At 45.7% G+C, this 24,938-nt stretch overlaps 1 protein-coding gene across 2 annotated transcripts in view; it reads left to right on the top strand.

Annotated features, from left to right (window-relative positions):
* The window catches only part of Cdc27 (cell division cycle protein 27), a 42,937-nt gene that overhangs the window by 4,264 nt on the left and 13,735 nt on the right, over positions 1 to 24,938 (top strand). For both annotated transcript variants that reach the window (XM_077698825.1, XM_077698824.1), the window contains exons 3-11: positions 2,611 to 2,938; positions 10,340 to 10,398; positions 12,257 to 12,387; positions 17,725 to 18,017; positions 19,413 to 19,554; positions 21,376 to 21,479; positions 22,801 to 23,108; positions 23,686 to 23,858; positions 24,695 to 24,847. In XM_077698825.1, coding sequence (XP_077554951.1) covers positions 2,611 to 2,938; positions 10,340 to 10,398; positions 12,257 to 12,387; positions 17,725 to 18,017; positions 19,413 to 19,554; positions 21,376 to 21,479; positions 22,801 to 23,108; positions 23,686 to 23,858; positions 24,695 to 24,847 — 1,691 coding nt within the window. The remainder of the gene's footprint in view (positions 1 to 2,610; positions 2,939 to 10,339; positions 10,399 to 12,256; positions 12,388 to 17,724; positions 18,018 to 19,412; positions 19,555 to 21,375; positions 21,480 to 22,800; positions 23,109 to 23,685; positions 23,859 to 24,694; positions 24,848 to 24,938) is intronic.

Genomic DNA, 24,938 nt, shown 5'->3' with positions numbered 1-24,938 from the left:
TGACATGACAAGGACAGGTCTTCAAGAGAGCGTTAGTGCGCTGTTAGGCTCTGGAGCAAGCTGCGGAGCCTTGTTTACGGTCAGTCCTCCTAGATGGGCCACCATACTGCACCGGACCGCTGTCCGTCTTTACTTTGTTTTTGACCTTATTTGCCCCTAGCTTGTTTTTGTTACGGTAGAAAGTAATCGTTTTGTGAAACATGGGGTATGCCCAACAAACAGGGTCACGTAAGGCAATGCTGCTTACTCCAATCCGCCAGTGTTGTGTGAGAACCACAAAGTGCCGGAGTGCAGCTATAACAAACATATTGCGCGCAGTACCAACAGCAGTACGCACTGGTACTTCTATGTGTGCGTGAACTTTTGTAATTTCCATTGTTTACCCCACCATTCTTGCTGCTATAAAAGGAATATGCATTACATTTAAGTGAAAATACCCCTGTCACACGGCTGATCTAATGACGTTTAGAGCAAATGTCACTCGCTATAAATGTAATTAATTCGGCGCTACACGAGAATACCGAATGACATTTGAGGCGAATGACATTTAGCGGCTAACTAAGGTCCGGGACCTCAGTTAGCGGCCAAATGAGTCGCCTCGACAGCAGTGGCGCGTCACTAGACAAGAAAGTTCAGTAATAAACCAAAGAATACTGTTTCTGAAAACTGTCAGTAAACTTATATTTTCCTCTTCGTGTTGTTGTTCAAATAAAGAAAGACAAAAAAGTACTAACAAAAAAGAAAATCTCATCCACAGTGCACGCGCTACCCTAATACGGATTTTTTGTGGACTTGTCTTGGCTTGTGATGTGTACTGATGTCACCTAAATTTTCTTGTTTTTATTAAAAAAAAATAATCCTTTGTTATGTTATTGAAAATATGTGTGAAAACTAGATGCGCCTGAAAGATAATTTTGCAGTTTTGCGAGCTCGCTAATCGTCACTGCTATCACACTCAAATGACATTTGTTTTGCCATAAAGACCCACACAGCCGACCCCAATGTCTTTAACAGCTAATGTCATTCACTTTGAATGGCATTAGATTTGCCGTGGGACATAGGTATAACTTGTGTTTGCTTTTCCCGGCCTCAGCTTGTCTCCATGGCTGTATACATGACGTCTTATGTTTTATTGCTGGAAATAAGCTAGTGTGTCGCATCGCTATTTCCTTTTTTCCTAATTATATCGCTTATTTGAGCGAAGTATACGTTAAAGGGGGTGTCAGTATGACTTTAAAGAGGCAATCTTTCGAATGAACCAAACCTGTGTTTTGTCTGCGTGGCCTCTTTCAGCACAGTTGGGCTGTTACAAAGGTTTCAAAGGAATTAGGTGCTATGTGCCCACACCTTCATTTAGGCAAGGAATGCTCTGCTTGACACTGCACTATGATGGTTTTTTTTCCCCTCAACATCACTATGTTCTCAAAGCCAAGTGCCACTGGTGTTTCCTCTATCATAATTTGGGTTACGTCAGTGTGTATGGTCAAGGCTTGTTTCTAGAAAGCCTATGTTCTTTTAGATCGTTCTGTGCATTCTTGTTATTTTTTCCTCTAAGGTTTTCCCCCCACTTCTGCGTTAACTACAAAGTTTCAGCTTAATCTTGTGTAAGAAAAGTAGATAAGTAACAACTGGTGACCAAAAAATAAAGGGAACAGGGCAAAATTTGGCTGCAACTTTTCTTAGGAGGTAGAAACACCAGTTTCTATGTGTGTGCATCGTAAGCCCTTCATTTTTGACTAAGACATATTTGGCAGAGTTCCAGCTTCACTTGCTCAGTGTTCTTGTGTAGTATGTATATCAGTGGCTTGGAATAGCAATCTTATAATTTCCTGGAAAGAAAAGGGGATCCTTGGTGTTTCATTTCAGGTACAGCTTTATTACACAGATATGCTTCATTCTCTACATAGGTTTTGCTTGAACATGAAAACGATGATTACAGTTGGCTTGTTTGTTCTTGTACCGTAGTTGATTATTCATTTCTGCGCATGTGGAGGCAGCAGAATCCTTTCCACGTCTATGATGTGCTTTTTTTCTCAATTGATTGCTTCTTCCATTCGAACGCACGTCCTGCTGCCACCTTAATTTGATGAGCAAACAACACCATCATGGTTCAACCAATGCACTCAACAAATAATTTCTACCCATTGCCATTGAGGACTGGAATAACTTTGCAGAATCAATAGCCATTAATCATAACCCTGCAAAGTCTAAACAATCCCCAACAGCTCATTCGTACCATCTACTACAGTTTGTACAGTTGCATTTTCAGAATTTCTTATTGGTATCCTTGCCTTGTCACCTAGTCGTTCTCCGTCTCTTTTCTTTCTCGTGGTTATGTGCCCAAAGAACGAAAGCGTTCGTTGCAGAATTGGCAAATTGCACCGTGATAGTGAGATATTTTTCTCATGTGTGCGTGCGTGCATGTTTAACTTTAAAGAACAATTGGGTATGAGGGAAAGGAGGTTGCCTCAGTCTTTTGAGCTGATGTCATGCCATGCTTGTGCATGATTTTCAGTTCTTGAGTACACATGTATCTCTCGCCCTCTTTTTTTCCCTTCAAATGTGGAGTTATGCAAAGGCACACCCGTGCACCTCTCCATGTTGTTGCAGTGCGCACAGATGATACCCTGCACCTGCTGGCCACGTGCCACTACCGGGCGGGCAACAAGGTGTCGGCCTACAAGCTGCTGCGCTCGCACGGCTGCCGTTCACCCCAGAGCCGATTCCTGCTGGCCCGTTGCTGCGTCGACTTGCGCAAGTTCTCCGAGGCTGAGTCGGCGCTCGAGGCCGACGTGGGGCTTGCCTCACGCTGCTCGGCGAAGGCGGGCCTCGACGAGATGGCTTCAGCATTTGGGGACTCCGCCTCCTTTTCTCTGGCCCTGTTGGGTCACCTATGCTCCAAGACAGAGCGCGTCACTCGTGCAACAGAAGCCTACAGGTATGACGCCCTGCCTGCAGTGCCTTGCTGTTTAACCTTGTACCAGCGTGTGCTGAGCCCAAGGTCATGGGTTTGATCGGGGACGTGTCAGCCATTTGGAGGAGAAAGACAGCAATGCCCGGGTATTGAAATTTCAGCACATGTTAAAGATCTTCGGGTGGTCAAAATTAATCCAGAGTCCTCCGTAACAGCGCTGTGAAATAACGTGAGAAGGAGACAAGGGCTGGGTGTTCTTCGATATCGCCACACCTACTTCCTCCTCATTATTCTCTGCTAACCGGAGGCCGTTGCTAAGTGGCCTCTTTTTTGTCAACATCCTCCCCCGGGAACTTTAAATGCTCCGAGCAAGGAATTGTTCAGTGCTCGTTTTTTGTCATCTATGTAAAGTTCTTGCTTAATTTGTAGACTGAGCTTGTTGCACAAAGTGCTACGGTCCGTAATTGTGTCTCTGGTCGGCACATAGAGTTCTCATCTTTGTTGATGGTTGTCTGTGGCTGCACCTGGTTTGGCATAAGCGTTGCTGCTCTCTTCTCCTGCGTCCATAAATTAACTCTTGCTTATGAACTGTCCGAGCAACAATAATTTAAGGTCGCTTTATGCTGGATGGAATCGGCCGCTGTTAACAGAGCTGATGTGGGCGGGAGCAAAATCTCTTGCTTCGCAGTCAACCTAGAGGTAGGAGTGGTCTGAACCAAACTAGGCTTTCGGCACCAAGGAAGATAATGGCCTCATGGCCACGCAACGGTTGTCTTTGGGAGCTTTCTTCTCGATAGGCCTCCAAGGAAGAGCCATTTTATAACGTCCTTCAATCTTGGTAATTGTCAATTCAAAGTCCTCTAATTCTTGTCTGTGCTTTTCCCCATATTTTCCAACTCCCAATACTGTCAGGCAATGTCATCTTGACAGTCTTGCTCCGGCCAGCAGGTGTGACTGCGCAAGACGCATACCATGAAGTTAGACGGCACGGCTTGATTTGCAGGTTCCGTAGCACCTTGAAACGTCCAGCTTAAAATTGTGTCCACAGCCACAAGGCTAGAATTAGTGTGGTGCGTAACTTAAGCTTTCAAAAGTGGCCACATTTGATCTGCTCTGATGAGAAGTCCAATATTGTCATCGCCAGTGCTCCAACCAAATTTGTCAGAATCACCGATGTTTTTTCCGGTTTCTTCGAACTTCTTTACAAAAGCAACATTTTAGCCAAGTATGGTTTAATATCCTGGCATATTTCAGGAATTCAGGTTGCATTCTGAATTATCAAACTGACTCTGTAGTTTTAGCCGTACGGTACGATACCTGCGTCTTTTGTTTTGGCAAGTGTTTCCAGTTGTGTTGATGGGTAGACTCACTTCCCCTACTTCTCGAAGCTTCAGCTTTTCGGAGATATCTTTGTGTAAAAACATCTCTGACTGCCACCGTCGATGACTGCGCGAAGGAAACATCGTCGCTTCTGGGAGACCGCCTATGCACGAAAGATCTGCAACAGTAGGGTCTTGCTATGCTTGACGTTTGTGCCCAAGTCCGCAGCCGCATAGTATACCTTATCCGAGTCAGTTTTGGTGGGTAATTTCCGGTTGTCGACTGCAACCGTAGCGATGAAGCGTGCCTCCGTCGACATTTAGAGCATGAAATTCGTCTTTGGCAGTCCTTTGAGCAGTGTCCCTTGGCTGTTCATTTGAAGCAGCGGACTTCTAAGAATATCGCTTTTTTTATGGACCGTCATCTTTGACCTGCATTGCTCAGTTTCATGAGTGTTACTCTGGCAAAAGCAGCAGTAGTTTACCTTTGCATGCGAATTTTGAGTATTCTAAAATATCGACACTGTTGGAGGATGTGGCCGGCAAAATACACTTCTATTTTGGTCTGTGTTCATGTTAAAGCGCTTTTTTTTTTCTTTCTGTCAAATATCATCTGGCATTTCTCTCTGCTCTCCACTGCCACTTGAATGAAAGATATTAAAGGAGCCATGAAGACAAAACATGACTTTGGTTCATTCGAAAGATTGTCTCGTTAGAATCATACTGGCACCACTTTTAATGTAAACTTCGCTCAAATAAGCTTCATAATTAGGAAAAACGGCAATGGCGTTGCTACTTACCAGCTCATTTCCCGCAACAGAACCTATGATGTCATACCAAACAGCTCTGCAATTAGCGGAGGCTGACAAAAGCAAATGCAAGTTATGCAGGGCTTATATTCTTCCTTCAGGAGATATTTTCGCTAATGTAAAGCATATATTCATTTCATAGAAGTAACAATGGTGGGGTAAGCACGGAAGCTACGACAGTACACGTAAATATTGAAGTACTATAGCGTGCTGTTGTTGGTACTGCGCACACTTGGCTTGTCATAGCTGCACAGCAGTATGGCGCTTTCAGCTTGTCTGACACGATACAGGAAATGTTAGCGTAAGTGGCATTGTCTTACGTGACCCTGTTTGTCAAGTATACCCCATGTTTCACTACACGAGTACTTTCTACCATAATAAAAACAAGCCAAGCGCAATACGGTCAGAAACAAAGCAAAGGCGGGCAAAGGTCAGCCACGGTATGGTAGCGCCATCTGGGAGGACTGATGGTAAACAAGGCTCTGTAGTTTGCTGGATGCCTAGTGCCACGTTCGCATTCACTTCAAGGCCTGCTTTTCTGACGTCATCGCAGACGACCTCACAAAACACAGAATTAGGCGGGAGAATCAAAATTTTAACATAAACTGATTAATTTCTAAGTGAATAAACTATCGTTTGCTGCCGGGCAAGCGCTGGGGGCAATGTAAAACACCAAATCTTTCGAATAAAACGAACTTGTGCTTTGTCTTTATGGCTTCTTTAAGTCTTGTAGCCTTTTGTCAGCTGCTGTTGCGTATTAGTTTTGTGCTTTATTGAAAGGTGGCTCGGTGGTCTCTCGACGTTGATGGTACTCAATCATGATGTCTGGTGGAAGGCTCCGGAGCAAAATGTCGTTAAGCAGCGAAGGTGTAGTAGGCACCTTCAAGGCTTTTAATCCACGGATATGGCTTTGCAGGGTGTTGTAAGGTCTTTGCAGTCTGGCAACGTCAGGGGACGACTTGAGAGCTGACAGGGATCGCAGACGATAAAGATGTTCTTGCCCGATGCAGAAAGGGTCGCCTAACCTTGAGCGAAGCATGTCTATGGCATCTTGGTAGCATGCTTCTGTCGTCTGAAGGTTAGCAATGGCTGGCGCTGCCTCCCCAATAAATACTTTTTTAAGTAATGGAACTTGTCTGTTGTTGTTAATGCAAGATTTTTGTCGATGGTCGCTTCGAACTGTTTTCAAAAAGGAAGCGATTTACTTATTTCTTCTCGAAAGGGCGTTATGTCAAGCTTCGGTAATCGTGGTCCACCGGAACAAATGGCAGACTGAAGGTCATCTTGAGAGGCTGGATCATCTAAGCCACCACTGTGTGTAGTGTGTGTGTGATGCTGGTTCTGGAGTCCCTATCACGGTCCGTAAAGTCGATAACATGTCGATGGCTTTGTCTTCGTTCTGCAAGACAGCCTGAAGTTTGGTCTCAAGTATCTCCACGGAAATTAATGGGTCACGCTTGGCGTGAATGGCTCGCAGTTCAGTGTCGCATGCAGTCAAACATTCAAGCAAGTTCTGAAGGCTCACCAAACCAAAAGTTGAACATTGGAGCACTGCCTTCACTTTGTTGACCAGCTTCGTTTGTCGGGCCTGTCGGGTCTGTCGTGCTTCAATCAGTCCTTGGCCGTTGCTCCTTCTCCTGGTGGTTCATGGCAAGCTCGGAGAACGTCGAGCAAAGGGTTTTCGGCACCAAGATGTGAAATAACATGAGAACGAGACTAGGGCCAGGTGTTCTCTGATCTCACCACACCTACTACTTCCTCCTTATTTTCTACTAACTCTACTCTCTACTCTACTACTAACTGGAGGTTGTTGCTAAGTGGCCTCTTCTTTCTTAACAGGCACACTTCCATAGCCCAGGCATAGCTTCGGTGCTCAAAACCGCCCAGATTTTTTGATGTACCAGTATGTTTTTGTGTTTCTATTGAGCAATGTCACTGATGTGCCGGTATGTTTTCTTGGTCTCCATTCGAAAATGGTTGGCTGGAGGATAAAAAGGAAACTGGGATTGTGTCGCCGCAGGAAAAACCGGACACAGATGGAATTCAATTATTGACACTAGTAAAACTTGTGTTAAGGTTTTTTTAAACACTGTTCATCAGTACTGAAATAATTTCAAAACCCATTTCTCCTCATTGTTAGCTGGGTGCCTTATAAATGGAGAACTGGTTGTGAGCAGTTATTCACTTGACACATCAGATTTTGTTGTGGTGGTTGGATTATGCAAGTTTTGCTTGAGAGCAGTTTGGGTGTTGTGTTAGTTTGGGAAGTTTGGGACACGAAAAATTAAGGGCACAGTTACAAAATTTTTGCATGACATTTTCTTAGTTGCGTAAAGCACTTGAGGAAAATAATTACCTCCTAAAAATCAGTGCATTGATAAAAAAGCTGTCGCTTCCGAAAATTCTCAATTTCATGTCTGCAGAATGGAGCTTCTGTGGTTCCATAATGTCAGCTCCTTGCTGCCTATACATAGCTTTATAGGTGTAGTGAAATATTTCATGAGGATAAAATGAGTTGAGTGGTCCATTTTGTTTCCAGCATTTTTTGCTGGGACTGCATTTTGGTTTAGCGAGTATTGTGCAGTGTTAAACTGGTGTGAATTTTCTCTTGGCTAAATTTTAAGCAGTGGCTATAACATTCATTTATTAAAATGCAAGGCGGTTCACAGATAAAGCAGTGAATTTCAGGTGGAGTGAAAATGCAAGGAGTTCGTACAGTATTGCAAGAACTTTAACAGTTCTATCATGAATGCCTATCAAGCACATATTTATAACGTAAACAAAATACAGTTGATCCCAGATATCGAACTCCAAGGGGATCTCGAAATAGTTCGATTTATCGATAATTCGAAATATAAAATAGGCCCATCTGAAGATTATCCAAAAACTCCAGGCACCACTTTCTGAGATTGTTCCTCAAAGCGCGGAAAATAAAAAACACAGCGCGATGAACACCGCACTTTATCTAGAACAAAAATGTCTGTGAGGTTCACTTGCATTATCTTCTGTGTCATGAAGGTCACCAAACTGCTTTCAAGCTCACTAAGGACATTCAAATAAGAATGGTGTTTTCCACTGCACCGCCGCACGAATTCCGTTGAAAGCTGAAGCAAGCTCGGCTGCCGTAGGGGTTAGGGATTGTCATCAGGGTCGCTAATATGGTCCAATTTGTCAGTAACGGCGATCCCCACCGCAATCGGCACATCGTTGCGATCTGCCGCAGCCTACACGATGGCGTCAACACTTACGAACTTGCATGCTGCTGTGGCACCTGGAATTTCGCGTGGGAATGCTGACAGCTGTCTAATTCACTTTCGAGGCACTCAACACCGTTGTCAATTGTATCCGAACACCTCTCGCCTGGAGCCGCAACGCAGCCGCTTTTCAGAACCAGTTGCAGGGACACGCACACGACATGCTCCAGAATGGTCGGGCTGCACTGCCTTCGCTTTATGTCTTCTTGCTGTGCAGTTTTTGGCTCAGACGGGCTGCAAGGAATTTCGACTTTGCGCTGCCTCTGCAACTGATGACTTTTCACTGGCCTCTACCAGTGTAATGATGTCCGCCTCCTTCGTCTTTAAATCCGAATTCTACCATTTTTTCGGGATCATATGGCTCCAAAGACATGCTGTCGTGAACAAAACAAGCACGCACCGCCTGCGCCGGTCTCTGTGCCAGCAGAGCCGTCGCTGGGTCACAATGCCTCCTGTCGATTTCCCCTCCCCCGACCCCTTTCGCGAGGCGGCTCGCAGAGGGCTACAACTGCGCAATGTAAGGAAAATTTTCTTTACAAAGCACGAGGCTGCAGCACTAGCGAAGCAGCTTGCCTTAGAGGAACGAAACCGTCTCTGGTCTTTTCCCGAAACTCACCACCCTTTTCTGTATGACATAGACTCTGACCTGAGAATGAGGCTCCCAGAGCGAATCTTACGTCGACTTGAGGCGCTCTACCATCGGCTGCGCCTCAACGCAGCACTTACGAACTCCTACCGACATCGCCTCGGTCAAACCACAAACCCTTACTGTGATAACTGTGGTTTGCCAGAAACTACTGAACACGTTTTATTAGAGTGTCCGGCGTACAAACAGGAAAGGAACGACCTCGCCAAGAAGATCGAGTGCCTTAACAATGGACTTTTATCATTGAAAGCTCTTCTTGGACCTTGGTCATCTCCATCATCCCAGCGAAAAGTGTTAGATGCACTGTTTGAATATTTACACGACATCGGCGTCGCAGAGACACTGTAGAACTCCACATCGTCATCCTGTGAGAACACCTGGACTTTTACGTGACCCACGGAACACTCCATGTTGCCTTCTTTTTACCTCTTCTTTTTTCCCCTCTCTTTCGCCCTACTTCCTTTAGGGCCTTTACTTCCTCCACCCCATCCCCGCAGAGTAGCATGTAGGCGAATACATGCCTGCAGACCTCTCTGCTTTCTTCTAATAAAGAGCTATCTCTCTCTCTCTCTCTCAATCACACCCTGTAGGCTCGGTGTCATGAGGCTATCCCCATGATAGCACATCGAGCAGGTGTTGAAGGCCACCCAAGCGACGCGATTCAAAAGAAGTCGTCATCATCTAAAACTCCATTAAAAGAAGTGCACTTGCAAAGGCACATGCAGTGCGGTGTTCGATATATTGAATGTGGCGGTGGACGAGAGTTCTATACACGCGTACAAAGGCGCATAGGATTTCCAAGGGGATGTTTGGCCTGTTCGATATGTGCAATAATTTAATATACCCGGAATTACATGTATCAAAGTTTGAAGGTTAGTGCTTAGAGCCAAAGGCTATCCTTGCTAGGAAATGGAGGCACGAAAGGTGGTTGCTCCTTTCGTGAAGCTTTTTTGGCTGCCGTTCATTGTTGTTAGGCTGTGGCAGGGTGCATGCAGGGCAAACTAGAGTGATAGGAGGCAGTTTAAGTTGTGTGTGAAGGCTTGCAATTCACTCTTCGATGTATGTTGGAACCATCAGGCCCTTCAGCCGTATTCCAACCTGGTTGAGGCATGACAAGTTCTGTGTCAACTAGAGGTAATGTTGTCTGTTTCATGTGGGAGTTACGTGGCAAAGCTGCTACCTTTCGTAATAAACTGATGGTGTGTTAAAAAAATGTTTTGTTTCGAGTCTTGCCAGATGTACTCGAATTGGGACACAGGTGGAGTAACACTTTGTGAGGGAAATGCATGTTTAATAAGGCAGAATTGCTTTTTCTTTGCATCTTTGTGAGGGCACTGTAGTCGCATTTATTCTTGACAATGCTTTTGCACCACCTCTTTTTTTTTTTTTTTTTTTAGGAAAAGCCTGAAGCTGAATCCGTTTCTCTGGTCTTCATACGAGTCCCTGATAAACCTAGGTAGGTTGACCTGCCTTGAATGTATGGCTTTAACAGTGTCATCATTTGTCCTTGTGTGCTTTGTTGTTCTGGATCCTCGATCACCAGTTGTCGCCCATCACCCACCACATGTCACGATTAACCAAGGCATACAAAGATCCATTTGTTTCGGCTTTGATAACTCAGTTTTTTTTTCTTTTTCCATACGAAAGTGGGCATCAATTATGTGTCTGTGAATTGTTTTTTTCTGCTTCTGTGTATTATGTTCTATTTGGTTTGCATTAACTCTGTACTCTGGGAAAAATGACCTTTTTTGGTGGGTTCCAGTAAGGTTTCTTTTTGGGCTAAAGCTGTTAGACTGCAAAATATACAAAGCACATAAAAAGGAAGTTAAGTAATTCTGACTTTTAATTATATGCTTTATACCTTAACACAAAACAACAAAAAACTGAATTCGCAGTCTTTCTGCATGTAGTGTTAGCAATACCCTCAGCAAAAGTTGAAATCCTAGCCTAAGCAGTTTGTCAGCTTCAAAAGATCACTTGAAACCTTCTCAAACCCTGAGAAAAAAAGTAAAAAGTTTTTTTGGTCAGTTCCAGCAGTATTTTTTTTAATGCAAAGACAATTTTTCCCCAAAACATACAAGGAGCATAAAAATGAACAGAATTAAGGAAGGAGTTTAAATCCAAGTGTAATTTTTCAGATAGAAGAATGTTTGGAAAGCCTTCAAAATAAATGAAGATATTTAAATAACGTTTTTCAAAATATAGTCTTCCTACGTGTATTAGCAACATCCTTAGTAAAAATTTAGAGAAGTTTTAGGTCCGGCAGTTTAGCAGCTCAAAAAAAAATTTGTCCGCAAAAACTGTTGGGGCGCAAAATATACCAAGGTATATAAAAATAAAAGTAAATAGATGGAATTTTAAATTATTAGTTTTTTAGACTACATTAAGCAGTTTTTTTGGCGAAGTAAAAGAAATATTTAGCAAGCTTTACAGGAAATGTCAAAGATATGCTTACATCTCAAAAAGGGAGGACAATCAAAGGCATTTCGGAATTGCAAGTACTTCATTACGCGTATTAGTGCAATTCTGAAGAAAACTAAATTCTGAAGAAGTCTCAGCTCTAGCTGTTTTTCAGCTATGCTTCCACCCTTTCAGTTGTGCATGCCATTGGACAAAGTAGTCCTGTGACAAAGTAGTAGGCTGTGATGCTGCGGCCGTCCGGGGCTAATTCCTCTGCCCAGCCATGTAGCTAGAGAACCGGTCGAGCTCTGCTGCGAATGCTACACTCATTCGCAGCCCCGGGAGCGCGTAGAGCTTGCGCGCAGGCTTGCTCCCGAGCTGGTGGCCGTCCGGCTGCTCGCTGGACGGCTGCAATGTCATGTTGATGACCATGCTTTCCTCGGTTTCGGTTTCAAAATTGCCGTTTTTTGCTGACCGCTTGCGGCATTCACACACGTATTTCAGCTGTTGTATTTTGCATCTTGCTTTCTTTTTCAGCAGACTATACAGAAATAGTATTTGCAAGAGGTCAGAATTTTGAGTTCAGTTGGCCTTTAAATGTCACTGCCTAGCTGACAAAACATGGACTGTACAAAAAGCAAAAGTGTACTTGATCATGGCTGGATGGCACCAGAAGGTTTAAAAATGACAAGCATAGTTTTAGAATTTGTGTTCGAATGTATTGACAGCCTGCTAACGACATTCTATGGGTGCAGTATGAAAAAGAAATTTAAGAAGTGATGACTTCGATGTGGACATACTAGGGTAAATAATTTACCAGCTTAGTTTGAGAAAGTTTTACTGTTTGCATTTACTATCTTCTAGTGCGAAGCGATTGACCTTAGCTTTTTATTTTTTTGCTGTTTTTGTATCAGGGGATTCGCCAAACCCTGCAGAGATCTTCAGCGTCTCATCTCTCGAGAACTTCAGCATGTGCCAAGGAAGCAATCCTCTGGTCAACTTCGTCAACAAGACCAACATCGACAATGTCGGAGACGACATTAAGGTCTGAAAATTTGGAGTGTGAACCCTTGTTCCCAGCATATGCCTGAAGAAGGCTGTAGTATTTTTGGATAAGACGTTGTTTCTAGTTTTTGTCTTTCCATGTAGGCCAAGTTGCATTCAGGCTGTTGTTACATTAGACTAATGTCCAGGTTTCCGTATTTGGCAATAACGGTATTTTCAGCTTCATCAGAAAACTTGCTCTAGCTCCTTGTGCAGGAAGGTGGCAATCCGGGCTTATTTTTTTGTGCTAAGAATGAATGTATTTTTTCGTTTTTAAAGGGACGCGGAAGTGATTTGTAAACATTGCGGGGTTACTAAGTGAGCCCAAATTGTAGTCCGGAGTCCCTAGGCCATGTTTCGACCACTCTGGGTTCGTTTATGCAAATTTATTTAGTAGAAAAATCAATTCAAAAAGGCTTTCATCCTCTCTGCATCCTCGCCCATTTTCTGTGGCCTTTTCGTGTGACGTATGGAAAAAATGACGTTGCTTGACTGCGCTACTGCACGGCTCGCCGACCTTCCGACAGAGTCAGTCGGCCCATCGTTTAGTCCGCCGGCCGCCGACGGGTCATTGCAGTTCATTCGCTCAGTTAAAACTAAGCCACGAAACGTTTGTGAATGAAAGAATGTGCCTTTCTTTAGTTTGCTAGTTTGTACACTGCATCAAGCTCCAAGTCCAGGTCCCTCCACACACACACTGCACAAGCGCACATGCGACGCTTCACTGGCTGGTACGGTAGTAGGAAAATCTAAGGCCAGTTGAAGGCGGGAGAAGAGTCAGTAAAGTTAATATAGGTACTAAGGAAATAAAGTCAACTGCAACTTACGGTGTAAACTACCGTACGGCGTAAAACTAGGGCGCAGGAAAAACTTTTTTGCGCTAGGGGACAGTGCAAAGCACAGCGGTCAGCATCACGACCACACATCTGCGAACGCTTTTCCGTCTAAGAAATGTAATTGCTAGACACGCGATATTGTGGAAATTTGGGAGACGATTACTGCACTAGCACTGTACAACAAATAGTCATCTAAGCTGCTTGAAATGCTAAAGCTAAATAAAAATTTAAAGCTGGTTATACATTATACACCTTATATTTCCAACACTGGCAGCGCTGGCTTGTGGCCGAGTGGTCTGGAGCGCTATAGCATGTTACTTTGCAAGTCGCAAGTTCGAATCCCCGAGGGTACATGCTTTTTTTTTTTTTTTTTTTTGTAAGTTGGTTTTTTTGTTTGCGGCCGATGTTTTCTGTACTGAATTCATCATTTTTGGGCCGCAACGTTCATTGCTGCACGAGCGAGTCCGCAGAACGCGCGCAGACTGACACTGACGCGCTAGCGAGTTTTCATTGGCGTGCTGTTGCCGTAAGTACCGACTGCTTGCGGGCAGTGGGCACAGGCCAGAATCAGCAGACCCTTGGCCTGGTGCGAACACGGTTTTTACGATACAGGCATGAGGGAGGCAAGCTCCAAATATGGGGGAAGAGCGCATGGCATTTGAGCGTCTGTGGGGATGTGGAGGACGTTCATCCATTGCATAAGCCTCGGCTAGTGATTGCTATGAATCCAAGCCATCCTGGTAGGCTTATCTGAGGCATTTTACAGCCGACAACATGACAGAAGCATGGTATAGCAGTTATTGAGATATTGAGAATGCCCATCCAACGATAATGTCGGATGCCAAGCATGTTGTTTCACAGAACCGAACCCGAAACTTGTTTGAATGCTAATCTTGGGCATCATCCAATCACGTAGAACCATTACCTGGCGTCACTGCGGTTAGTTGGTGCAGCCGCCGCAAACCGCACATGGTAGTTATTCTTCTTTCAGACTTTATAAAATAAATACTTCCTTATCGCCCGGAGAAATTATGAAAAGTGTGTTCATTTGAGCCAGTCTACGCAGTGCAAGCAAAAACGGGAGCTTGGCAAATTCACTTCAGTGTCCCTTTACGGCACCTTAGTGAGACTACAGAAAGCTGCACTCAGGTAAATGCAAATGGGGACAGGACACAAATGCGGTTATTGAGGCATTGCAAAGCGAAAATGACGCATGCCCTTGCAAAAGTTGTAGGCCTAGTAAAGTTCAGTCTTGGGCAATAACTAGTTACTAGTAACTCGTTACCGGTAACTAGTTACTTTTTTCAGTAACTTGTAACTGTAACTAGTCACCTTTAAGTTAGAGGAACTTGTAACTGTAACGCTGTTACTTTTTTATGGAGTAACTGTAACAAGGAATACCGTTACAGTTACTTCATTTCTATGAAAAATTATCCAACAGCAACACTCGTTTACGGCCGGTGTACAGTTTGCGCTTTCCACTTTTTCGGGCTTTATTCTGCAGAGCCATCGTTACTTCATGTATGCCAGCTCACTCCCTTCGCATGGTTAAGAAACAGCTGCACTAGAAATGTTTGTGTGCACGTGTGCGTGGTGTCCCACACGGTCAGCTAAGAGCTCGAAATTTTGCTAAGCAGCGCGATGTCGCTTGCACCCAGACCATAAATCACGCTGCGACACGGGCCTAAGCGCACGTGGACGCATGTTGACATTGGAACTTGGAGTACGATGCGCGGCTGCACCATTTTCGCCACATCTGGAGCGCAGTAAAAGTGTTTGACACAAAGGCGAACAGGAAAAAGAACACCCACAAACACTGCACAACGTACTGAATCCTTTGCACTTTCGCGGAAGCCTGGAAAACTCAAGTCAATGCGTCGCCTTCTCATTAGCGACGTGTGGCCCCGTTTGTGGGGTCATATAACGCCGCAAGGAGCCTTTCGGCGTCCCCGTGCTCGTCCAGCCCTGTGCGCACTGTAGAGTGTTCAATTCACAAGTCGCAGTTGGTTGCAACCATTGTGCGCTTTTGAGAACCCTGGTCGTGTTTGGGACCACGTGTTTGGAACCCCTGGTCTAGAGGCTTCGTCGAGCTGTCAACAGTGCTTGAACGAGGTCGAGGAAGTAATTAATTCCACACCCCTTCACACATACGACGACCCCAACACACCACCCAGCATCTTGGCCGGCAGACGCCTGACCACACTGCCGCTACACGAGGAAATATTCTTGGAAAGCCTCGCGACTTCGTTTCCAGAGCTGGGGCAGAAACAAATACTGTAGCTACATCTGTTTCTGAATGTTGGGTGCAAAGAATACTTGGGCGAGCTTCGTTCGGCCTACGCCTCAAAGCAAACGAAGGGAGAGGGCTCTGGGATCGGGGATGGGGTTGCTGTGAAAGGCTGGGATTGGGAGAACAGTGTTTCCTGGTCGAGGTGACAAAAATCGCCTTTGTGAGGACAGGTGGTGCAGGAAAAAACAGTAAAGCGTCCAGTTCAGTTTCTATTCCCTTTGGAAATAACCTTGGCTCATTCCGGGGATTGGGGGTTGGGGCGGGAGAACGGCTCCGAGGGCTTACGGACAAACGTCTCTTCGGCAATAGCTCAAATTGGTCCCCGTCTTCGACAAGTACGAAATAAAATGCTAACGCAGCGCTGTTTTTTAGTATCTTTCAAAAACCCCTCGACAACCGAAGTACTCCCACATCCGTTTCCCTTTTCCTCCAAAGGGCCTTCTGGCGATCCACCACCCATCCCCTTTTTCCCCTTCTCCCTCAATATGCAAGACGGTCAAGCGACAACACTGTAGGTGAAAATAAATTTAGTTGACATTGATTGTTTCGTCTGTTTTGTCCTCAAGCTCGGTATAGTATAAGTTCGGCCTCTGTGTTCGTACTTTTTCTGATCGTTTGGCAGCCATTTCTGTCGACACAGAGTAAGTGCAACTGCTGCCTGGGCTCCATGCCTTCGTACGTTTCTGTTTACTAAGCTAAATCTTGTTATCTAATAACTAGTTTCATACAGTAACGGGAAAGTAACGGCATTACTTTTTTACAGTGACTGTAACTGTAACTAGTTACTTTTGGAAACTTCGTAACTGTAACTGTAACAGAGTTACTTTTTTGGGTTATGTAACTGTAACTGTAACACTGTCACTTTTTTTGGTAACGTGCCCATGACTGGTAAAGTTGTACTACCTAGATGCATTCAAATACGAACAACGAATGCATGGCTTTCAGTACATGCTGTGCATCCTGGTGACGGACTGCCTATGTGCAGTTGGAATCAGTTGCAGTAAAAGTGCGTTCATTTGAACTGAACGATTTGGCCCGGCCTAGTCTCCATAGATGCTTATGTATTGAAAATCCCGTTAATTCAACAGAAAATTCCAACTGCGTGCCACCGCACGGGCAGCTTGGGGCCTTGTGCACGGCCAGAGAAACGGGCCCCGCTGCCTACACACGAGGTAGCGTGCCTCTGGGAAGGAGGGAAAAAACAGAGAGAGAAGTTAAATTAGGTAAAAGCAGTCTAAAACCCACATAGCGGGCGTTTTGGAAAGAGTTTCTTTGCGGACTACGTCGTTGTGGACACGAGTTCAGAGTGTGCAGCGGGCTGATAGATGGCATCATTTCTGAGGTAAGAAGCATTAAGCTTGTCGCTGCGAGTGACCACGCGAAGGTGGTGGACGGAGCACCAGTGCAGCCATCGCTTGGAAGCAATGACCGGATGGAATGCTACCCGGCTGTTCTTCAGATTTGGAGTACACAAAAAGGAGGCCTTCTGCTACATTCGCTCGTTAAAGAAATAAGTGCTATTTTTTGCCTTCAAGCATAAAAGGCAGGTTTCAGTCGTGCCCATTTTCAAGCATTCAATCTACTGCTGCACAATCGCATTGTACGGCTTTTGTGCTTCACTTTTGTTTGTTTGAACTTTCAGTAATTCGAACTGAGGGGGCACCCCTTGGAGTTAGAATTAACAAGCTTTTACCGTACAAGGGTTAGTGTCCTACCTTGGTATGGAGAGATTATTGTTGGCCAGGGATAAAGTGTTGAATGTGCCCCTGCGCCGCATTGAAAATTTGTCGCCCTCCCTCATCGGACAGCTGTGCGTGGTCCACTCCACATCAGAGTGGGCAGCCGTTGAATGTAAACTTACTTGCTAATTGCAGAAGAATGATCTGCAATAACGTATCTCAAACATTTGCATTTGGATAAAGCTCAGCGAAATGAACGAGTTTTGTTTCGGTTGATCGATAGTTTTGCGTTTTCATTTCAATCATTGCCGTTTGATTTTTTTTTAAGGTACGACACCAAAAAACAAAAAAAAGGGCACTGACTAAGCGGGAGGCAGGGTGACACTAAACATATCTGGTACAGTGGCATTGTTACGGAAATACAGTTCAGACAAACGCACCTGTGAGCACATTTGATGCTGTGCCCTCTTTCGCCCACGGAGAGTTGTCCTTATTTGCCTCGCCACTTAATCTCTCCGCCGTTTAACCCCCAGGTGGTTGGGGGGGGTGGACCGGCCGCCGCCAGCAGGCTGTCCATGCAGCCGCTGCCTGCGGGCTGCCTGTCGCCTGCGCAGGCGCCCCTGCTGGTCGTGCGCTCGACAGTGACCACGAGCACGCCCTGCACTGAGAACCCCCCGCTGGCGGTGATGACCAGCACCCCGGAGCAGTCGGCCGTCGAGAGCATCACTGGCGGCAACAAGGGCAGCAAGCCCCTCCTGTCTGCCGCCAAGGGAGGGCGCACCTCCTTTGGCGGATCCAGCGCGGCCCTGAGCCCAATGTTGGCCTCGTGAGTACACACAGTATCGGAAGGGGTGAGGGAGGTGTCATCGTCCCCTCAGCCTGTGGGTGTCGAGCACAGAACAAGGGCAATTTTACTGCTCTGATCTCGCATGAGACATGCAAAAACGCCCGTGTGTGCGTTAAAGATTCCCAGGTTGTCAAAATTAGTGCGGAGCCCTCCACTACGACACGCCTCATCGCCTGTGTTGCGTCGGCGCGTGAAACCCTACAATCAATCAAATCAATCAGTCAATCGCATCAGATGTTCTCCACCTTCTAAACTTGTTACCACATCTCTCTGCTTAGACCCCTGCCTGCCCTTGCCCTGGTACGTACAATGAGGCCCCAAATATGGAAATCTCTGGTAACAAAAAATATTCGTTCAGCCGACACATGTATCGTCCATTGCAAACAAACCAAGCCTGTGGGCAGAAGTAAAAGAAATGCTTGTGTAATTTTTTTTTTTTTTACGGGCACCTGAAACATTTTGTCAACTTTCCGGAGTCTGCTTTACCTTAAAATCAGAGAGCATGCATATTGGAAGGTGTAAAATTGCTCACTGTGTCCTCGCTCATCGCGTTAGCCGCATAATAGACGTTTTTAGTAAATATCCACCTTTACCTAGGATTTTTTCCTGAGTAGTGAATGCCAAAGTTTTATGTCCTACACTGCAATCAAGCAGCCTTTAGTAACTTGAAAAACCTAATTCCCAAGCCATTAGATGTCTGAAAACTAATGTATTTGTAGAATACTTGCACTTTTTTTGTGTGTGTGTGTGGAAAATTATGTGAAGTTTCGCAAGAAAAAACAACTAGGTCTTTCAGGGTGCTCAAACTTTTTCATGCCAGTTACTGTAAAAACAAATTTTCTGTCAAAACACTGCTTACCTTCATTTGCAGGCCTTAACTTGCAAAGGCTAGCCAAACCCTAACTGTTGATAGTCTCAGTTGACGCTGCTGTTGCTGGTCATAGTTTTTTTGGCAACAATCGCTGACTGCTTGCATAGTGTCATCCATCTCCAGAGCACCCCATAAACCGTGTGGCAATTTTCGGAAAAGTATGCGATTTTTGGATATATTTCCCTGAATAAAGGTACACGTTAAACTCAAGCGAACAGGGCAACACAATGTGCTCTGCAAACTGATGAGGATGGAGCAGCACAGGTATAATTAATGACCAACCAGCTACGGTAATCTGGGAATCAAGTTGCAGTGGAAAGAAAATAGAGCCTGAAAAAGACGAAAAGGCTTTGGGGGAAATGCTAGAAATATTTCCTCGAAGTTTAGACCAACCTTATTGTGGCGAGCACAGCTCAATTTTAGTGAACCAGCCGTGAAGGTGACTGCAGGTACAAGCTGCTGTTGCGAGTTTGGAGTTTGAGCGCGTGTTTGTATTTGCGCAGGTTTGGTGTGCTGCCCCTGCCGTACTCTTCTCCCGGGTCCGCACCTCCCACCGCCATCAGTGGCATGCTTGCTTATGTCACTCCCCCTACACAGAACATCTTGGACGCCATGGCCAAAGAGCCCTGTCCTCCAGTCAAAAAGGTATCCTACCTGGTATCTTTACAATTTCACTGTTACTAACAGTGCTTTCAGCACCCCGCTTTTTTCCTAAGTGACGATATTTACATCTGACAATTCATAATTCTCACCTGCAGTTTGGCTCATTTTCTACGTTTTACCACATCTTTTTGAAACGCAGTAAAGCCACGGCATCACAACAGTGAAAAAAAGGTTACTGTAGCAGATAAATATAAGTGCTGTCTGGGATGCGTGGGTTTACATAGTTTACATAGGAAGTCGGGATCAGATCGCAGAAATTAGCACAATATGTCTTCTTGTTTTAAGTCAAATTTTTGTATTGCACATTGTATATGTTATGATTTTCTAGTGTTTCTCTGCCTGAAAACCGTCGCAAAGTGCTAAAAGTAGGGCAAATTTTGGAGCACTGTATCGACACCGCTGTAGGGTAGGGCCATTCCGGCATCGTTCGATTGGTCGAGGTAAATGGGCTAATTAAGGATAGAAAGGGAACGTTGGTTGGGGCAAACAAACCATTGCCACTTTTCCTGTGGCTCTACACCCGATTGTATAATGCAGTCTGGGTTTGTAAAAAATATTCACGGCATTGAAAAACACATCACAGTTGCAGCGTTTTGCAGTTTGGGATTTTTTAGAATAACTTCCCATTGGCTGTGTGTACAGCCTCAAAACAATTTTGCAACACTGTAATGGTTATTGCTCTGTGTGAAAGAGAGCACGCAGTATTATGTGCTAATATTAATAATGTTAGAGTTGCTAAAAAAATTATATCCAGTTTTCAAGTAGCTCATTTTATGCTTGTCTGGCACTGATTGCAATGTTTTTGCAATTATACGGCTACATGTGCCAAGTTCTGACTTCGTCAAGGCTGAAATTCAGTTTGCAAATTAAAGTCAGAGGACGAGCGTATAGGGACTGCTACGCATTCGTAACTTGTCAAGTAAATTATAGGTAACCTGGTAGCCTATAGTGAAGTCTGTGGTACACTGGGCATAAAGCCACTGCTTTCACCATCTAAAGACCTGCACAAAAGTACTCCAAGTGAGCAAAAAAGGCACACTGTTTGCACAAAATCGAAAGAGGGCCTAAAGGTCAACCCCCAAGCAACGACAGCAAAGGCTGTGCTCCTGATGCATCTTGAAAGCAATGAAGCTGAAGCCTCCTCCGTAAACGTTGAGGGCCATTTCCTCTGATGTGAATTCCAAGAGTTCTTTGTTGCTTGTGGAAAGTGTAGGATGGCAACCACTATGCTGGTTCTGACCTTGTTCACTTTATTTCAGTCCTTGCTGGAAGGCATGGAATTCTCTGATTTTAATTTTAGAGTCTTGTTAACTTTTTGTGTTTTTACAGCAGAGTCAGGTGTGTTATAAGTATTATTGAAAATGTTCTCTACAAAAAAATAGGGTTCAAAAGAATGGAACGACCATCCGTCGAATATTGAATTTTGAATATAATTATAAAGCATTCACAACTACCAGTCATATTTTATTACCTTTCCTAATGTGTTACGTGCCAATGAGGCTGCTATGCTGTCCATGATATCGTACAAAAATACTCAAATTGTGATTGAATTTTTAAATTTCACCATTTGGAGGATCTTGCATGGTTCCTACGGAAATTCATTACTCTATGCCAAAGAACGAAGTTAACTCCGATCCCCACCTCCCTACCCAAAGCTGTTTTGAAATGTATAGCTGTTTCACATAAAGGCAGGACTTTGGAATGCTTGCTAGTTTACCATGCTTTTGCTCTTTGATGGGGTGCAATTTCTTTGGGGCAGCCTTCCAGTCCATCACATGGCGTGTTTTTGCTTTCTCCGTGCAGAACCTTTCGAAGAAGCCTCAGACCCTGAACACGCCCAAGGTGCAAATATTCAGCCAGTCAAGCAACAACAACCTCCTCCAGACCCCACCAACCATTCCAGCCAGGTATGGTGCATGCAAAGCTCCCAACAGAGCTCCTGGAAATGGGCAGCATGGGAAAAATTTAAGCTTTATTTAAAAGGTTTCTTTGATTATTAAAAAAATTGCACCATCTTCCCGTGGGGAACCCTGATGAGGATGCGAAGCATCATGGGGGTTCCATGTGGTTCCATTGTGTTGCCGTTATGTTGAGTGATCTGGTGTTTAGTAGCGCCAGAGGGAATTCCGCGTCCGGGTCCACACCGGTGGCAAAGGCACGGAAGTACTGTTGTGTTACGGTGAGTAGGCGGGGGTTCTTGAGGCACCGAAACTCATCCATCATGTTCTTGCATCATGTTCTTGTCGATGTTGTCGTCTCTGTGGTAGAATCGGTAGTCTCCGTCAGTGTTGGTGAGGTAAAGGTTGTTGACTTCGGTGCACCGGCTGAGAGCAACGTACATGCCCTCCTCTTCGCAGCTTTGTCTTCTTCTCCTTCTTCTTCTTCAGCAGTTCCCCTACGGGAAGATGACGACAGTGGTTGAACGCGAAGCTATCTCGTGATGGATTCTTTGGTTGGCCAATCCCTAGGGGCATCCTGCCACAATCATCGTCAGAGGTGCTGTGGACGGGGCACAGACGCGGGACATCCCCCCGAGCAAGAGATGCTTCGCATCTAAAAGCAACTTGAGTGCATGAAATGAAGGATGCAAGATTTTGCTAGAAATACGTAACTTAACCAGGCATAGTGTTTCTCGTATAATTCACCCTGGACATTCAATTGCAACTGAAATTACACACTGGTTGTACAAAAATTGCTGCTTCCTATGTTACTGTGGGAGAGGGATGTAACAGCAAAATACAGTAGGGTCCCCTATCATACAAAACTGCTGCAGGGCAATGTTATTGCAACAAGTGCGACATATCTATGTACAGAAAAGAATGGTGTAAAGGTGCTCTTAGAGAAGCGAATGGTATAAAGGTGCTGCTCTTAGAGAAACTTTTACAAGTAATGCAAGGGCAGTTATTACCATCAAAACCACATGCATACTGACAGTACGGAGAGCCTCATGTTTTTCTTCTGGGCTATTTTGGGGCTGTGCACACTGTAAGGGTGAGGCATTTCCTTATTTGCCGCAGCCGTTTAGCGCACCCATCTACCGCCCACCAAAGTGTTTGTGCATATTGACAGAGCTCAGTTGACCTCCTGCCCTCTTACAGCAGTACTGGCCTTCACAGTTGCGAATCGTCCCTATAATTGTCTTTTGCCATTAAAAATTTAACTTCTCGCCAACTGGCCTTGTTTGTCGCGCGTGTGCCCTCTTCATGCCCCCCCCCCCCCTTGTTGCAGTTTCTCACCCGGCGGCCTGAGCAGTGTGCGTCGCAGCTCGCGCCTGTTCAGCAGCTCCAACTCGGTGAAGGAGAACAACAAGGGCAGCTCGTCGCCCAAGGCCATCCGGGGCCTGGCCGCCCGGCTGCCCTCGTCCAAGAAGAGCAAGCCCTCGCGGGGGGCCGCCCTCAGGGCCGGAGGCACGCCCACGTCGGGCCCCAACTCCGGGGGTGGCGTCACCGAGGGGGAGCTCAACGAGATCAACAAGCCCGAGGCGCCGCCCGTGTCCCTGGCCCAGACCGCCCTGTGCATGCAGAGGGCCTCCGCAGGCAAGCACCAACATGCATACCTATTAAACCCCATCCAAGAGATGCTAGCAGGCCATTCCGGCCATAGGCAGTTGTATTACTCTTCACCTTAAAAAAGGGAGATTGTGGTCTTTTTTTTTTTTTTTTGTCTGCAGTGGGACAATGATGAGTGGTACAGCGCAGCCAGGGTCATAATTGTAATCCCTACCCCCGTTAGAAAACAGCGCTTAAGGAGGCCATGACATGCTTAATTCTGCTCAGTAAAACCTCGTTACAAGAGACACTCAAGGGAGCCAAAAAACGTCTCTTGCAACCAAGGTCTCTTGTACGTAATGTTGCTAACATGGCGAACACAGAAAACCAACCAAACCGCTTTCATTCAAGTGTCTCTTGTAACAGCATCTCTTGTAACGAGGTTTTACTGTACTCACCATCTCATGCATCCAGTGGTCTATCCAGGCTTGATGGCCTCTGTAACACCAGCTCGTCCGTAATGGACTTGGGAGCTTAACAGAGAGCAATGAATAGGGATCTCAGGTTCAAAAGTGCTGCCCTTTTCCTAAAGGAGGACCCGTGTCGGGGATGGGGGGATGTGCAGAGGGCCTGATGCAGCTGCTGCAAGACCTGGGCAAGGCACGCCTGTACCTGGGCCAGTACCAGTGCAGGCAGGCCATCGAGGCCCTGGAGGCCCTGCCCCACCACCAGTACTCCACCGGCTGGGTGCTGGCCGCCCTGGGCAAGGCACACTTCGAGCTGGGCGAGTACGACAAGGCAAGTGCTCTGCCCTTCCTTCTTGGGCTTCTTTCTGCCTTCTTGCTGGGGGTGGAGGGAATCGCGAGGATGACGCACATCCCCGGTTTGTTGTAAAGAACTAGCTATTGGTACTTCGCCTCAATAATTCCTCTCCAGCCACCAAACAAGGAACCAGAAACAGCGGAAAATTTAAAGTTTAAACTTTTAACTGCATAATTTTACTATTGGCATCGTTGGGGTGGCACCAAGAACACAGCAGTCAGTGTGTTCACTCTGTGCTTGCATGAAAGTGATGGGGTGATGTGGAACCAGGTGCAGTGTTACAACGGCACAATCACATTTTTTGGCGGTAGCTGTTGTCGGCAGCTACCAATTGCTCAAACAACTCTCTGCGACTTCACAGGGCCAAGGCAATGAAGTGAGTTGTGTACACCCTTATGGTTGGAGGTATATATTAATATTGGAATAATCGTTTGTCATACACGGCGCCTTTTAAATGAACCAAACCTGTTTTTTGTCTTCGCGTTTCCTCTAGGCCAGCAGTGTCTTGATTTGCAACATTTTTTTACGCCAGAGAGATTATGTCTGCCACAGTGCAGATAGGTTTGTTCAAGGAGTGCCCTCAGGCATATCTCTACTGGAATTGAAATCAAGGCAGCCGGTGAAGTGAAGAAAGCATATTTCAGTCACTTGTTTTTTTTTTAGCACGTCATGTTGTGCAGCATGGAAAAGCAAGCTTTCCTCAAACTGCAGTTCACAAGTAGGTTAGGATGCTGTCCGGGATAGGGTGATGTCTCCCGCTCCCCGTAGGTTGACCATTGGTGTGGGGCCACCTCCATTGTGTCCATTCACAGGCGGCCCAGGCGTTCGAGCAGCTGCGGGCCAGCGAGCCCCACCGCCTGCAGGGCCTCGAGTACTACAGCACGGCCCTTTGGCACCTGCAGAGGGAGGTGGCCCTCTCTGCCCTGGCCCAGGATATGATGGAGCTGGACAAGACGGCCCCCGAGGTGCGTGCGTGCGGCCTCGGTGTATGGGGCATATGGACCCAAGCACCCGGACCTGTTAGCCCTCGCAAATGTTTACTTTTGTACATTTCGA

This window comes from Haemaphysalis longicornis, unplaced genomic scaffold (genome assembly GCF_048455015.1).
Source record: "Haemaphysalis longicornis isolate Haplotype H1 unplaced genomic scaffold, Haemaphysalis longicornis Haplotype H1 scaffold_2, whole genome shotgun sequence".
NCBI lineage: Eukaryota > Metazoa > Arthropoda > Arachnida > Ixodida > Ixodidae > Haemaphysalis > Haemaphysalis longicornis.
Note: the sequence above shows the minus strand (reverse complement) of the source record. Positions and strands in the feature narration are given on the sequence as shown.